Genomic DNA, 14,692 nt, shown 5'->3' on the forward strand with positions numbered 1-14,692 from the left:
ATCGACAGTTGCTCAAAATCAATATAAAAATCTCGACCAAAAAGACCAGAAATGAAATAGGCATATTTCATGATTTGAGATGGTTGAAGTTGTTTCAGAAAAGCTCTACACATGGTTCAGGCAACTCTGTGTAATAAGTCTTTGAGTCTTGGAGTCTTCCAAGAGTTGCAAGAGTTCCGCATCAGGCAGAAACTCCTGACCATTGAGTCTTGGAGTCTTCCAAGAGTTGCAAGAGTTCCGCATCAGGCAGAAACTCCTGACCATTGGTTTTAAGGCATTCAAACAGCTCCCTCCTCTCCCATTATATACCAGCTTGCACACTTTGCTCCTCTTTTTTTTCCAATCTCTCTGCTTGCTGCTGCTTGGATGCCTACTCGAGGGGACTCTACACGACAGGTGTCCAATTCCTCTGGGTACCTGACACCCCCCTATCGATTTCCAAGCATCCTCGGTGTCCTCCTCAAGCAGCCCGTCACCCTGCCTTCCCGGGATCCTGCCGCGGCTCTCTTTCGATTCACCGAGGAGCCCCCATCCCAACCTGCCCTGAGCCACCCTGGTGGACAGAGGAAAGCAGCCACAGCCCAGTGCCACCTCCACAAAACCTCGGGAAGACTGGGGTGGCTGCTGCTGGAGCCAGCGCTGAAGCCATCACTGTAAAATGGGCTCAGAATCGTTAGGAGCCTGAAATTCTGCTCCTCTAGCCCCAGTACCCTACTGAGCTTCGTTCTTTGCCTTTATGTTGTCAGTGTTTTACTTCATCTTTCCGTATATGTATCCCTTCTTCCCCTTTTATTTTTGGATTCAGTCCCCCGAAGGCTAAGGACTGTGTCTAAATGCCACCTGTGTATTCTTTCCCAATGCTCAGTAGAGGATTCTGCATACAGAAAGCTCTTAATACCACCATTTCTCCTCTAGCTAGGCTACTCACAGTGGCTTTTTGTCAGTTCCCTTGACACCAATTTGTCCACGCCCTCCTTTCTGCCCAGAACTCGTGCCTCCTCCACCTCCAGAAAACCACTGCTTTCCCAATCTTCACGGCCCTTCTGAAATCACATCTCCTCCAGGAGGCCTTCCCTGATTAATTCTTAGTTTCCCCACACTATTTTTCCCCATAATGACATTTCAGCACTTTTGTCCGCCCTAAGGTTCCACCTTCACTACATCGTTAAAATCCACCCTTTCCTCTCCATCCAAACTGCTACTACGTTAATCCACTCACTTATCCTATCCCGCCTTGAATACTATATCAGCCTCCTTGCTGACCTCCCTGCCTCTCCCCACTCCAGTCCCTACTTCACTCTGCTGCTCGGATCATTTTCCTATAAAAACGTGCAGACCCCGTTTCCACACTTCTCAAGAAACTCCAGTGGTTGCTCAGCCACCTCCTCATCAAACAAAAACTCCTCACCATTGGCTTTAAAGCACTCCATCACCTTGCGCCCTACCTCACCTCACTACTCTCCCTCTACAACCCAGCCCACACACTTCACTCCTCTAATATTAACCTTCTCACTGTACCTCAATCTCATCTCTCTCACCCATGTACCAACTATGACCTGGAATGCCCTCCTCCAACATATCCGAGTGACACTTACTCTCCCCTCTTCAAAGCCTTTTTGAAGGCATATATCCTCCAAGAGGCCTTCCCTATGCCCCCTTTTCCTCTTCTCTTGCTCCCTTCTGCATCACCCTGATTTGCTCCCTTTATTCACCCCCCTTCCCAACTCCACAGCACTTATTTACATATTTGTAATTTATTTAGTTATTTATTCATATTAATGTCTGTCTCCCCCTCTACACTGTAAGCTCATTCTGGGCAGGGAATGTGTCTGTTTATTGTTATATTGTATTCTCCCAAGCACTTACTACAATGCTTTGCATACAGTAAGCGCTCAATATATAAATACGACTGAATGAATGTGCACTTGGATTTAGCCTCTCCTTTCACAGCATTTATGGACATATCTTTATATCTTCCCCTTCTTTTACTTTAGCGTGTGACTTTGCCGCTAGACTGGTAAACTCCTTGAGGTCAGGGATCATGGCAGTTAACGCTATTGTATTTTTCCAAACGCTTACAGTACAATGCTCTGTACAGAGTAAGCACTCAAATACTATTGATTGAATCTATTTTACTAATTAAGGAAAGTAACAGATTATTCACATGGGTTGACATACATACATTTTTTCAATTAGCTGTTTCTCATCCAGGGCATTAGGAAGATCTCTCTTGTTTCCAAGTACTAGCACCTTAAAAAAGTAGCAAAAAAAAAAAAAAAGGTAAACTGTTGAACCCTTAAGGAAATGCATGTTCAAAACTCCAAAACGATCAAAAATAAAAGATTTGAACACACACTGTGGTATTCTAGGGGTCAGTGGGTCCCAGTGCATACAGGTCAGCTTGGTGCCCACCTCTTCACTGTCAGAACCTTTCCAGATGACCAGATGTCTAAACTCAGTTATCTCATTACTCTAAAAGGGGGATGAGCGTTGTGGTCAAAGGATTCTCCTACAAGTGCTCACTGTGGACAGGGAATGTATCTACCAACTCTGTGACAATGTACTCTCTCAAGCGCTTAGTACAGTGCTCTGTACACAGTAAGCGCTCAATAAATACCACTGACCGACTGCTTGAAGTGCAGGTGAATCAGGAACCTGGAATAACATTCCTACCCTTGGAAACACTAGGTCAGTCCTATGCAGGAAGTTAAGGTTCAATTCCTAGACACTTCCACGTATGATTTAGCCTAGGCTTGTGCAATACATTCGGCTAGCAATAAATATATTCTTTTTACTATATAAACATGTTCACATCTCCCTTGTGATTCATGTGGTTGAAAATTCCAGGAAAATATATATATATTTTAGGAAGATACATATAATATATATCTATATATAGATAGATAAGATATCTATATAGGTCTCCAGAGCTGGAAACTTCTTCTGTTTTTGTCAAAAGTGTGACAAAATAGGCAGTGCACATAATTTCTGAGACTCAAATACAGAGATGCTCAACTCACAAAAATTGTCCAAAATATCACCATTTAATTAGAATCAAAACTGCTTATAACTAGTCTTTAAATGAATGTAATGGTCATGAAATTTTGGTATAAAATTCAACTAACCTAGCCATAAAAGTTGTATTTCACAAGGAAGGGATACTTTCGTGAGCATTACCACTAAAGTCTAGTTTAGAACAGTATGGTATGCCCCTCAGTGTCACAATGCAGGCTGAGTGTAAAGTTTAAGATTTTTCCTAATTTCTTACATTCCTCCTGCAATTAGGAAACAACTGGCACATTCACGATGAAATAGCTAAATTATAATAACAATTGTTGCTTGCTTGGTTTATGTTCTACTTTAAAACTATGGATTCATCTCTTCATACAGCTCATACCTACAATGGAAAAGACACTTCTACTTGTCCACTGCAACATTAAGAGGCAAATACATACATCATACTTACAGGGATTCCTTGTAACTGTGGTTTGTCTAGAAGATTGTGCAGTTCATTTCGAGAGGCTTCTATTTTTTCACGGTCGGCGGCATCTATCATGTAACTTTTTAAAAAAGTGATATTAATATGCCTTTCTGACCATATCTGAGAAGTTCTTCCTTTTTCATTTGCTTAATATGATCATTTAATATATTACTGTAACAACCTCAGACTGATCTTTGAAAGAAATCCAGTAGATCATGTGCTAAGAACAGTCCAGCTTTTACAAATTTAGCTCTGAATAACAAAGATATCCTACAGTAAACTAATATGCAGTTACAGGTTCAATAGTCAAGCTTTATGATTAATATTTCATTATACTCTACAAACTTTCCTTTCCTAGGAGGGAACTGACAAAATTTACAAACAAGAAAATATTCTTGAACTTTGAATCATCAGAAGTTTTATGTAAAGAAAAGTTTTCTACATAAAACAAATGGTTTGTGTTCTCATCTTGGGTTAAGCCAACCTTAAGAACCAAAAGCAGAAGTTTTCCGTGCAAATACTTACACAATAGCATTAACGCCACGGCAGTATCGCTCCCACATGCTTCGGAATCGGGGCTGCCCACCTATATCCCAGATCTTTAAACCAAAACAGAGCAATTTTTAATGCGATACAGTTCCGAGAACATTGAGCATATTCAACTGCCAATAATCTCTAGCTAAAATGGTGGGGACTGGTTTGCTGCTTCCAGCCTCCTGTGCACACATGAAGTAACTGTGCTCTCAGGAAAAAGGGGTAGGCCCCTCCCTCCCTATCCAAAACCTCTAGGCAGTCTGGTGGGGGGAATGAAAGAGAGGATGAGCAGATGAGGCAAAGAAATAAGTGAAGATGAAAGGGACAGGGAAAAGAGGGGAATTCATTCAATAGTATTTATTGAGCGCTTACTATGTGCAGAGCACTGTACTAAGCGCTTGGGATGAACAAGTCGGCAACAGATAGAGACAGTCCCTGCCGTTTGACGGGCTTACAGTCTAATCGGGGGAGACGGACAGACAAGAACGATGGCACTAAACAGCGTCAGGGGGAAGAACATCTCGTAAAAACAATGGCAACTAAATAGAATCAAGGCGATGTACAATTCATTAACAAAATAAATAGGGTAACGAAAATATATACAGTTGAGCGGACGAGTACAGTGCTGTGGGGATGGGAAGGGAGAGGTGGAGGAGCAGAGGGAAAAGGGGAAAATGAGGCTTTAGCTGGGAGAGGTAAAGGGGGGATGGCAGAGGGAGTAGAGGGGGAAGAGGAGCTCAGTCTGGGAACGCCTCTAGGAGGAGGTGATTTTTAAGTAAGGTTTTGAAGAGGGAAAGAGAATCAGTTTGGCGGAGGTGAGGAGGGAGGGCGTTCCAGGACCGCGGGAGGAGGTGACCCAGGGGTCGACGGCGGGATAGGCGAGACCGAGGGACGGCGAGGAGGTGGGCGGCAGAGGAGCGGAGCGTGCGGGGTGGGCGGTAGAAAGAGAGAAGGGAGGAGAGGTAGGAAGGGGCAAGGTGATGGAGAGCCTTGAAGCCTAGAGTGAGGAGTTTTTGTTTGGAGCGGAGGTCGATAGGCAACCACTGGAGTTGTTTAAGAAGGGGAGTGTCATGCCCAGATCGTTTCTGCAGGAAGATGAGCCGGGCAGCGGAGTGAAGAATAGACCGGAGCGGGGCGAGAGAGGAGGAAGGGAGGTCAGAGAGAAGGCTGACACAGTAGTCTAGCCGGGATATAACGAGAGCCCGTAATAGTAAGGTAGCCGTTTGGGTGGAGAGGAAAGGGCGGATCTTGGCGATATTGTAGAGGTGAAACCGGCAGGTCTTGGTAACGGATAGAATGTGTGGGGTGAACGAGAGGGACGAGTCAAGGATGACACCGAGATTGCGGGCCTGCGGGACGGGAAGGATGGTTGTGCCATCCACGGTGATGGAGAAGTCTGGGAGCGGACCGGGCTTGGGAGGGAAGATGAGGAGCTCAGTCTTGCTCATGTTGAGTTTTAGGTGGCGGGCCGACATCCAGGTGGAGACGTCCCGGAGGCAGGAGGAGATGTGAGCCTGAAGGGAGGGGGAGAGGACAGGGGCGGAGATGTAGATCTGCGTGTCATCTGCGTAGAGATGGTAGTCAAAGCCGTGAGAGCGGATGAGTTCACCGAGGGAGTGAGTGTAAATGGAGAACAGAAGAGGGCCAAGAACTGACCCTTGAGGAACTCCAACAGTTAAAGGATAACAGTTAAAGGAATAACAAGTAGCAGGGGAAAGAGGGGAGGAATGAGGAGTTATCAGAAATGGGAAGAGTACAGGGAAAGTAATGAACAGACACAAAAAGTATAGAGATGAGTAGAAGGAGAGAGAACAGAATAGTCAAGGGACAAAGGAGAGGAGAGCAGCAGGAAGAACACACCACATGTGGGCATACACACATAAACACCCAAAGAAAAAAAGAAAGGGGAAAGGGGCAGAGAGAAAGAAGAACACTGTACCTAAGACTCAAACAGGTATTTCTGCTAGTCACTAATATACAAATCAAGATGATTGGGTTGGGATGGGAACATCAGAATGAGACTGTAAGCTCACTGTGGGCAAAGAACGTGTCTACCAACTCTGATGTACTGTACTCTCCCAAGTGCTTAGTACAGTGCTCTGCACACAGCAAGCTCTCAAATACCACTGATGATATTTTTCTTGGTAAGGAAATGTTTCAAAAAGGAGGCTACGTAAATCTTCTTAGACCTCTGGGCAACTCTGTAGACTGGAGCAAAGAGCACTGGGCTGAGAGGAGAGATGACTTCTTAATCTGGCAGGGCCAATGACTGAACGTGGTCAAGCCATTTAACCTCTGTGCCTCAGCTCCCCAAACTGTAAAATGGGGATAAACATCCCCTCCGCCATACACACCCCTCCACCACCACCTCTCAGGGATATTATGAGATGAAAATGAGATAATAGATGTGAAAGCCACTTGGAGTACTTATGAAACAAGATATTTTGCAAAACCAAGGTGGCAGTATAATTTTTTGTAACAGCTATTGTTATAAATGGGGTGTGGCAACAACTCTTCCATACAGAATAGATTTGAGCGGCCATTTTTATCATAATGATATTAACACTTTTGAAGATGACAGAGTGGGGAGGAGGACCCTAGAGAGATGAGAGATATCTATAAACTATTAAGGTGTTTTTTCCCCCCTTGGGTACACCCTAAAACAGCAGAAGGACCATAAGTCAAAAGAGATAAGCATCATCAGAGATCTCTAGACATAGAGTGTCAACAAAATTACACTCTATAGGGCAGTCCTTCCAAATTCAGAGGTCCGCATTAAGCGAAACCATCATAAAGAGACACATTTTGTGTCTCGGCATGTTATGGCCAGTTGTCACTCATTATCCTGGGTGATTTTTGGCTCCCGCATCAGTGATTTTATATTTGGCCAACAGGATTCCAGGACAAGAAAATGGCCTGATTCTGAAAGAACCCTAAAACAGCACAAAACCTTGGCTCAAGGCAAAAAACAAACAAAAACCCCTTAGGGTGAGGCAATGTTAAAAATGCAGAAAGGAATGACCTTACAGCTTACAGACAGGTGTCTATTTCAATTCAACGACTGTGTATATCATGTGCCAGATAGGCAACATACTGTACTTGGGCCCTGCGGAGCATTAGAGGAATGAGTACATAAGGAACCTGCTACAAGCGGTCCAAAAACCTAATAGGGCAGACAACACAATTATATATAAACACACAACAGAAACCCCTAATTTCCGCCGTACAGGTGTGCGATTGGAGTGGAAGGTCCCGCTGAGTGTCTTCATTTATATGTAGTCAATGAATTATTTTTGCCTACTGCCTGGAATAAACTCAAACCAGAAACAAGCATTACTTACCGTAGCCCGAGTTGGCCGAAGTTGATGATCACTCTGGGGTCTGTTTCCACATGCCCTCGGGACTCGTCCCTGCAAAGCTCAAAAGGCTGCTTGCTAGGATGTACAGAAAGCCCGTCCCAGGGTGGGCTCAGGCTCCATCCCTCCCAAGGGTCTTAGCCTGAGCAGTCCCCTTCCCTTCCAATTTCTGACAGAGCCAAAGCCCTGCCAACACAAACCAGAGAATTATTGTAGAAGAATGCACTGTCACCGGGAATGGGCAGGGGAAGGTGATCATCTGGCTTGAACCCACAACCTCTGGAGAATTTGGGTTGCAGGCACACAACCCTTGTTTCTCCAAAGGCGGTTACAGACACACACCAGATGATCACTCTGGTAGATGCCACAGCTTGGCTCAGGAGGGAGCAAAACCATCAGAAACGGAGCCGAAGGGCGTAGGCCTCGCAAAACAAGCCTTCTGGCTGGAGGCCGGGGTCAGACCGTGGGTAGTTACTGAACCTATGAGTGGCGCTGGATAGATTTCCCCTCTAGAAATGCTTCCGAGGGATGCGAAGATGGAAGCCTACCCAGTTACACCACATCAACCCTAGAATCTTAGTCCTGTCCCTCAGAGCAAGATTGCATGCACTGAATTAGCCCAATAAATTAGGATGGGATTAGACATAGTTGTTAAGTACACAGAGTGGATCGGAGTCCTGATCCCTCAGGCCATTCTTACAAAGTATTACAGGACTATATTTCTCCTGCTGAACCTATGGAGGTTTGACCTCCCCCAAGCCTGGAGGTTATGGAAGGCGAGGAGGGTGCTTTCTTAAATAATGTGCAAATCCAAAGCTATCTTTGAAAGGTGGCCTGCATGCAGCAAGGATAATGTTGCCCTTGCAAGTCTTGGTAAAAGGAGGTTTGGTCACTGCTGCCGCCACTTCCTTGCTTTGAGTTTCCCAAGAGATTAGTAGGGTGCATTACACCCAAAGGGCACCTGAGAAACATTACTACTCCAATGATGTCAGACAGGATTGGCACTGAATGGGTATCCTGACACCCGGAGTTGGAAAAGGGATGGAAGTGGGGTCAAGATGTCAATGCTCTATTTTGGCCCCGGCTGACAGGCTGCATCTCCAACTCACCCTCCACTTGTCTAGCCCTAACCCCTCATCCAACCTAAAATCCCACCTCTCCACCTGCCTCTAACATCGATATGTCCACCCTTCTGCATCACCCTTGCATTTGGACTTGAAGCCTCAAATCGCCCCAACAGCCCCACAGCATTTCCGTACATAACCATAATTTATTTATAGTAATGCCTGCCTCCCCTTCTAGGCTGTAACCTTGTTGTGGACAGGGAACATGCCTACTGACTTATACTGTACTCCCCCAAGCACTTAGTACAGTGCTCCACACATAGTAAGCACTCAATAAATCTGAATGATTGCCAGCATTTCAAACTCAATGTGCCTACAATGTATCTACTCATCTTTCCCATCTGTATCAATTACATCACCATCCTCCCCAAAGAAGCCCACAACCTCAGTATCATCCTGGATTCCTTGCTGTCTCTGAATTCTCACCCTGGATTAAACTTCCAATTTTTCCTACAAAACATCTCCCAGACCTGCCCCTATCTTGCTACCAAAACATCTCCCACCCTGGTCCAAGGTCTAGTTATATCGCAGCTAGACTATCGCATCAGCCACCTTTCTGGTCTCCCTGCCTCTAGTCTCTCCCTTCTCTCTCTCTCTCTCTCTCTCTCTCACACACACACACACACACACACACACACAAACACACTCACACCCACCCACCCCTCCCCCCTCAAGAGAACATCTTTACTCCCCACATTCAATATTCAGTGCCCTCCTAAAATCTCAACTCTAACAAGTCTTCCCTGACTAATTCCCAACACCTCAAGTCAAACAAACCCACCAGCAATCGCCAATATTTACACCCTTATAGAATAAGTGTTCAGGATGAATTTAAATATCATTATGATACTTGTTAAGCACTTACTATGTGTTTATAAGCACTAAGGTAGATACAAGCTAATCTCGTCAGAAACAGTCCCTGTTTCACATGGGGCTCACAGGGAAAACAGGTATTTAGTCCCCATTTTACAGTTGAGGACACTGAGGCACAGAGAAGTTAAGTGATTTGCCCAACGTCATGCAGCAAGCAATTGGCAGAACGGGATTAGAGCCCAGGTCCTCTGATTCCCGGGCCTGGACTCTTCCCACTAGGCCATGCTGCTTCTCCAATTGTACATGTAATTTATTTTACATATTCCTGTAAATAATTGTTTGCCTCCCCCAATTACAGTGTAAGATACTTGTGGGCAGGAAATGTGTCACGTTTTTACTCTCCACTTTTTGAGCATCTTACTAGATGATGCACTGGGGACACTCAAATAATACCACAGGGTCAAGCCCAAAGCTCTTCATACTCTCATCCCCAAAGCCCAGTGAGGTTGAGTCATCTGCCCCCCTCCCACCCTGGGCTAGGGGATGCTGCATGGTCTTGCTACTACCAACTGGATCTGTAGTCTTCATCCTGCTCTTACTGAATGTTTGCCTGTCTCCCCCATTATACTGTAGGTCTATCACTCTTACTGCACTCTCCCAAGTATCTGGTACAGTGCTCTGCAAGTGGAAGACACTAAATACAAATGATGTAAATTCTTCCTATCCCTCTTTTCCCTGCACTCTCAAAATCCCATCCCTCATGTCCTAGCCCCTCAGTGCTCTACCCCAAACTTGCCCCTGTGTCCCAAATGAAAAGTTCACATCTCTGGAAATAGAAATTGAAAATGCAATCTGCCAATCCTGAGTTAAAGGAATCTGAGGTAGTTTGCACATATGGGGATACAGACAGGCATCCTCCAAGTAGAAACCTGCATGGGTACTATATTTGGTATCCACAGCTGTCCTACCCCCACAGGTCACCCACCCATACCCACCCTGTATTCACTGCCCCCTTAAGAAAAATCTACTTACCCACCTTGCAAGTTAATTACAGGTATCCACAGATTAATAAACTACAGGTATTGCAGGCCTCTACCAGGGGACTGGCCACCTATGATCCCACCACCCTTTCCGTCTGCTGGCACCCAAGTAGCTACCCTGTCACTTTCCCCTGGAAGTAAAAAAGGGAAGCAGACCAGGACATGGCCAGGATTGGGAAGGAGTAAGGGGTATAAAGGGGCAGGGAGGGGCAAGGTGGCCTAGGGACAGGTCAGAGGGCAGTCCCGGCCACGACTTACCCCAGGTATCCTGATGGCGGCAGCTGCTCTTTCATTCATTCATTCAACGCAGCTGACCTTACCCGCACCTGACATTAGTGATCAGACCCACACCTCTGCTGCGGGCACCAACGGACCAGGTTGGCTAAAGTGGAGGGGTGCAGTTCTCTGCAACCGAGTCCAGGGCACAAACTGTCTTCCAGTGCGATAGGAAGGAATGGCTTTCTCCACGCCAGCACCTTGACTCTCACTCTTGCAACCCATTGGTTTTGATTCCTCAGGCCTAAAAAAATTAGAAGTTGGCCACGGGCCCCTTGATCTTCTGGCGACTTGGAGAAAAGGTTAAATCTCTTGCTGATGTGGTGTCGACGTCAGCGACAATTCTATGGTCCTTTGGTGCCACTGTGGGGTTTGTCAAGGGGATACACAATGTGGCTAGTGCTCGTGAATTTTGTGTGATATACTCCGTGAAGACAAATATTCAAGTTCCAGGTGGTGGTGGTGATTTCTTCTTAACATTAGCAAAACTCAGCCAGCTGACCCTGCCACAGGTATATTTTTGCATGTGGGATTGCCTCACACTGCTGGTTCAGCTTCTGTTGGGAGTTCTACCGTTTCTCTGTGGACTTGCTGCCCTTACCTCTCCAGTTTCACCCTGCCCAGAAATACTGTTCCTTGTAGGCTGACTCGAATGAAGGGACAGAGGCCTGACCCCAGCTGAAACCATTCCTTTGTGGCCTTTGCTTCATTACAGAAAGCAAGGAACACAGAGAACTGCAGATACTGTCTTCCAGCTGTTAGTCTGGGGCACAGAATCTGGCTGATGACTTCCCCAAAGAGCTCTCTGCTGTCGAAGCAAAGGTTCTCGTCGCTTGACTGAGGGAGATGAGGACGGTTTGAGGAGGGAAAGCCCTGGCTAATCAGGTCTGTAGTCAAGGTGTTAGCCACCGCTTTAGTCGTTCATCTGCACAGCCAAGTACTTCACCGAGAGCTGTGTTCTCCCACATTCTCCATCATTCCACACACAGCTTCATGAAGATATAGGAAGTCTCACATCTGGCCTCCCGTGACATACAGCGGTCACCGTTGATATTTGATTGCGTACTCCAGGTAACTCCTGGCCCTTATTGAGTTCAGCAGGAGGAAAAGTTTGCTGTCAGCTGTCTGAGTTTGGACATGAAGTCTAGCAGCGGGGCAGCGGTCTGAAGGTCCACATCTATTAGCTCTGGCCAGCTGTCAAGAGAAAACCCTGGGTCATTAGGTTTTGCCCCCAAAGGGAAGTGAGGTACTGAAGGCAAAGGGGGACTGCAGGAGAACAGATTCTCCAATATGCAGGTTTCCATTGCACATTGCCTTGCCAAATTCCACTGCTTCAACTAGCGGACAACTGCTAGTTTCCAGGGGGCGGGAAGGCTGGGGTTTCTCCTCTGGACCCTGAGGTTAGGTTCAGATGGCCCATCCTACTCCATCTTGTGGACTCAATCCAAAATGGTGGAAGATTCCAGGGGCATGTAGGGCACATTCAGCCTGTTTGTACTCCTCTTCAAAACCTGAAGTCCTTCATCAAGCTTTTCTGATGGCGGAAGTTCTCTATAAGAACAGCCAACTGTTCTGTGCCTCTGAGCACTCAGGGGCGGTGAAGTCAGGTGTTCCACGTGGTCCACAAAGAACCCAACACTTCTGCCTGCCAGCTCATCAGCTCCTTCATCTGCTGGGCAGAGGGCTTCCTTGTCTCAGAAAGGGTCACGGGCCTGTTCCTGGCTAGAGGTCAGTTTGGCGTGGTGGCTGGGGAGGTGGTGGGCTTTCTGGGGAGTTTTCAGACACCTCCACTTCCGATTCTTCTATCCTACGTTGCTTGTCGTTACATAAGTTCACGCATCCCCAACAAAGCTTCCAGGAAACTGGAAGGGAAGGGGGGATGCCCTGGTTAGGATCCCTGGGGACGGGTGGAGCCTGATTTCATTTGGGATGCGTGTCCTGAAATCCTAGCAGGCAGCGCTTTGAGGTTTGCAGGGAGCAAATGCCAGAGTGATCACCTGGTGAGTCCTTTTACCCACTTTGGAGGAACACAGCTTAAAATGCATTCATATTTTCCTCTTCCCAAACAACAACTCAGCCTCCATTTTAGCCAGAACCTCTCAACACAGCGCCCCCGCCAAAAAAAAGTACTACATAGATAAAAATCAGTACATGAACACTTTGCCATTTGTGGGAGTTCTGCTCCCAGACCAAACCCAGGATGGCAGGATATTGAGCCCGACAGTTCACAACATAAGGCTGCCAGGGTCAGGCCTCCTCACCACTACTGTGGTTAGAGTCCCATTAAGTGGCCCTAGTGGGGTCCTAACAATTGCTGGTCACAGGTCATCACAGGTAGGCTCAACACCCAAACCATAAAGCCACAAACAAGCTGTCCCCCCAAGAGGTGAAACACTGAGCTTATGCTCATGTATGGTCTCGTGGGGTTTTAACACTAGTATAGGTCCTACCTAAGGGAAACAGGAGAACAGCACAGCATTCAACTTTGTGGGGACCATTCTATTGCATCTTACATTTCAACCGCACATTAGCACTAATTGCCACCTCTGTTGAAGATGTAGTTGTTGCCTGACAATATTTCCAAGTTATACTTGCTTCTTTAGTGAGCATGCATTGCGTGGGGCGCTGAGAGGAATTGCAAGGTCTCTATCTACTACCCTGGGCTCAGAAGAGGAAATCTTTAGTACGTTCAAACTACATATAACACTTAACACGAATAGAGCTTAGCAGGTATGTTGACGTACCTTTATTGTAACGTTACCTTTAGTTACTTTCCTCATGTTGAAGCCCACTGTAGGGATCATATCTTCACTGAATTGACCTGACTGAATAAAAAGGAAAATCCACATTAGACAAACCTGCATTTATAAAGGGGTGTACTTAAACCACAAACCCCACCCTGCAACAATGTTGCAAAGTAAAGCTAACACGTCTGCCTGCAGCTCTCCAACAGCAAAATCTAAGTTTCTAGGAGAATGCATAGCATAGCCATTATTTTAAAAGCCCTCACGCACACATTAGCTAGATCTGTAGAACACAAGCAAAGTAATTATCGAGTGAATTTGTTTAATGAGAATAGTCCAAATGGATAATTCCAGCCAAGAAAAAAATTCCACTTTGGGGCCTGAATGATCCATTTGGGCTGAATTCCTGCTGCAAAGCCACCTAGTAATTGTTGATCCTTCATTTTTCTTAGTCTGTGCAGACCCCATTTTCAATTTTGCAGAACTATCCCTGAAGGTGCCCTTCAAGACACACCCCTCATTAGACGGTATCCTCGGTGTCTGGGCAATGCTCACCCCAAACAGTCATGAGCCGGAAAAAGGACCCTACTATATTTTCATGAGCAGTGTGAAGATGAATTTCTCTCTCAATGCCACACTCATGGGTACAGTCTCACTGTCAGCATCATCATTGTGGAATTAAAAACACAGGTCTACTACTATCTTCAAGCTTCAATGAGTGCTCCTCCCTCCTCACAGCACTGTGGGATTTGGTAAACAATGGAGAAGCCGCCTGGCCTACTGGAAAGAACATGGGCTTGGGAGTCAGAACACCTGGGTTATAATGCTGGCTCCATCACTTGTCTGCTGTATGACCTTGGGTGATCACTTAACTTTTGTGTGCTTGTTTTCTCAACTGTAAACGGGGGATTAAATATTGGTTCTCCTTTCCTTAGACTGTGACACAAAGACTGTTCTGCTTGTATTGCATCTACCCCAGAGCTTAGCACATAGTGTGCGCTTAAATATTATTATTCATCCTTTGCCCATAACCTTCCTTATTTTGTCCCTTCACAGCCTGCATCTTTCTACCATCATCGTAATCAGTATTCACTGTGATAATATTTGTTAAATTCTCACTATGTGTGAAATACCATACTAAGCCCTGGGGCAGACACAACAGAAGTAAATCAAAAACAGTCCCTGCCTCACAGGGGGCTCACAGTCCAAAAGGTAAGGGAGTGCCCATTTTACAGCTGAGAAAATGGAGGCACTGAGAAGTGAAGTGGCTTGCCCACGGTCACGGAGCAGACAGTTGGAGGATTCTGGATTAGAACCCAGGTCC

The 14,692-nt window shown here is 46.0% G+C and overlaps 1 protein-coding gene across 2 annotated transcripts in view; it reads right to left on the reverse strand.

Moving 5' to 3' along the window:
• ARL8B (ADP ribosylation factor like GTPase 8B) overlaps positions 1-14,692 on the reverse strand; it is a 50,037-nt gene that overhangs the window by 4,079 nt on the left and 31,266 nt on the right. Inside the window, exons 1-6 of one of the 2 annotated variants that reach the window (XM_029050434.1) lie at positions 13,369-13,436; positions 10,607-12,486; positions 7,357-7,425; positions 4,007-4,080; positions 3,467-3,560; positions 2,183-2,250 (exon numbers count right to left, since the gene is read on the reverse strand). In XM_029050434.1, the coding sequence (XP_028906267.1) occupies positions 2,183-2,250; positions 3,467-3,560; positions 4,007-4,080; positions 7,357-7,425; positions 10,607-10,645 (344 nt within the window). In that variant the 5' untranslated portion in view covers positions 10,646-12,486; positions 13,369-13,436. Of the gene's footprint in view, positions 1-2,182; positions 2,251-3,466; positions 3,561-4,006; positions 4,081-7,356; positions 7,426-10,606; positions 12,487-13,368; positions 13,450-14,692 lie in introns of those variants that run through there. The other variant, XM_029050433.2, reaches the window with a different exon arrangement.

Source organism: Ornithorhynchus anatinus, chromosome X1 (assembly GCF_004115215.2).
Source record: "Ornithorhynchus anatinus isolate Pmale09 chromosome X1, mOrnAna1.pri.v4, whole genome shotgun sequence".
NCBI classification, from domain to species: Eukaryota; Metazoa; Chordata; class Mammalia; order Monotremata; family Ornithorhynchidae; genus Ornithorhynchus; species Ornithorhynchus anatinus.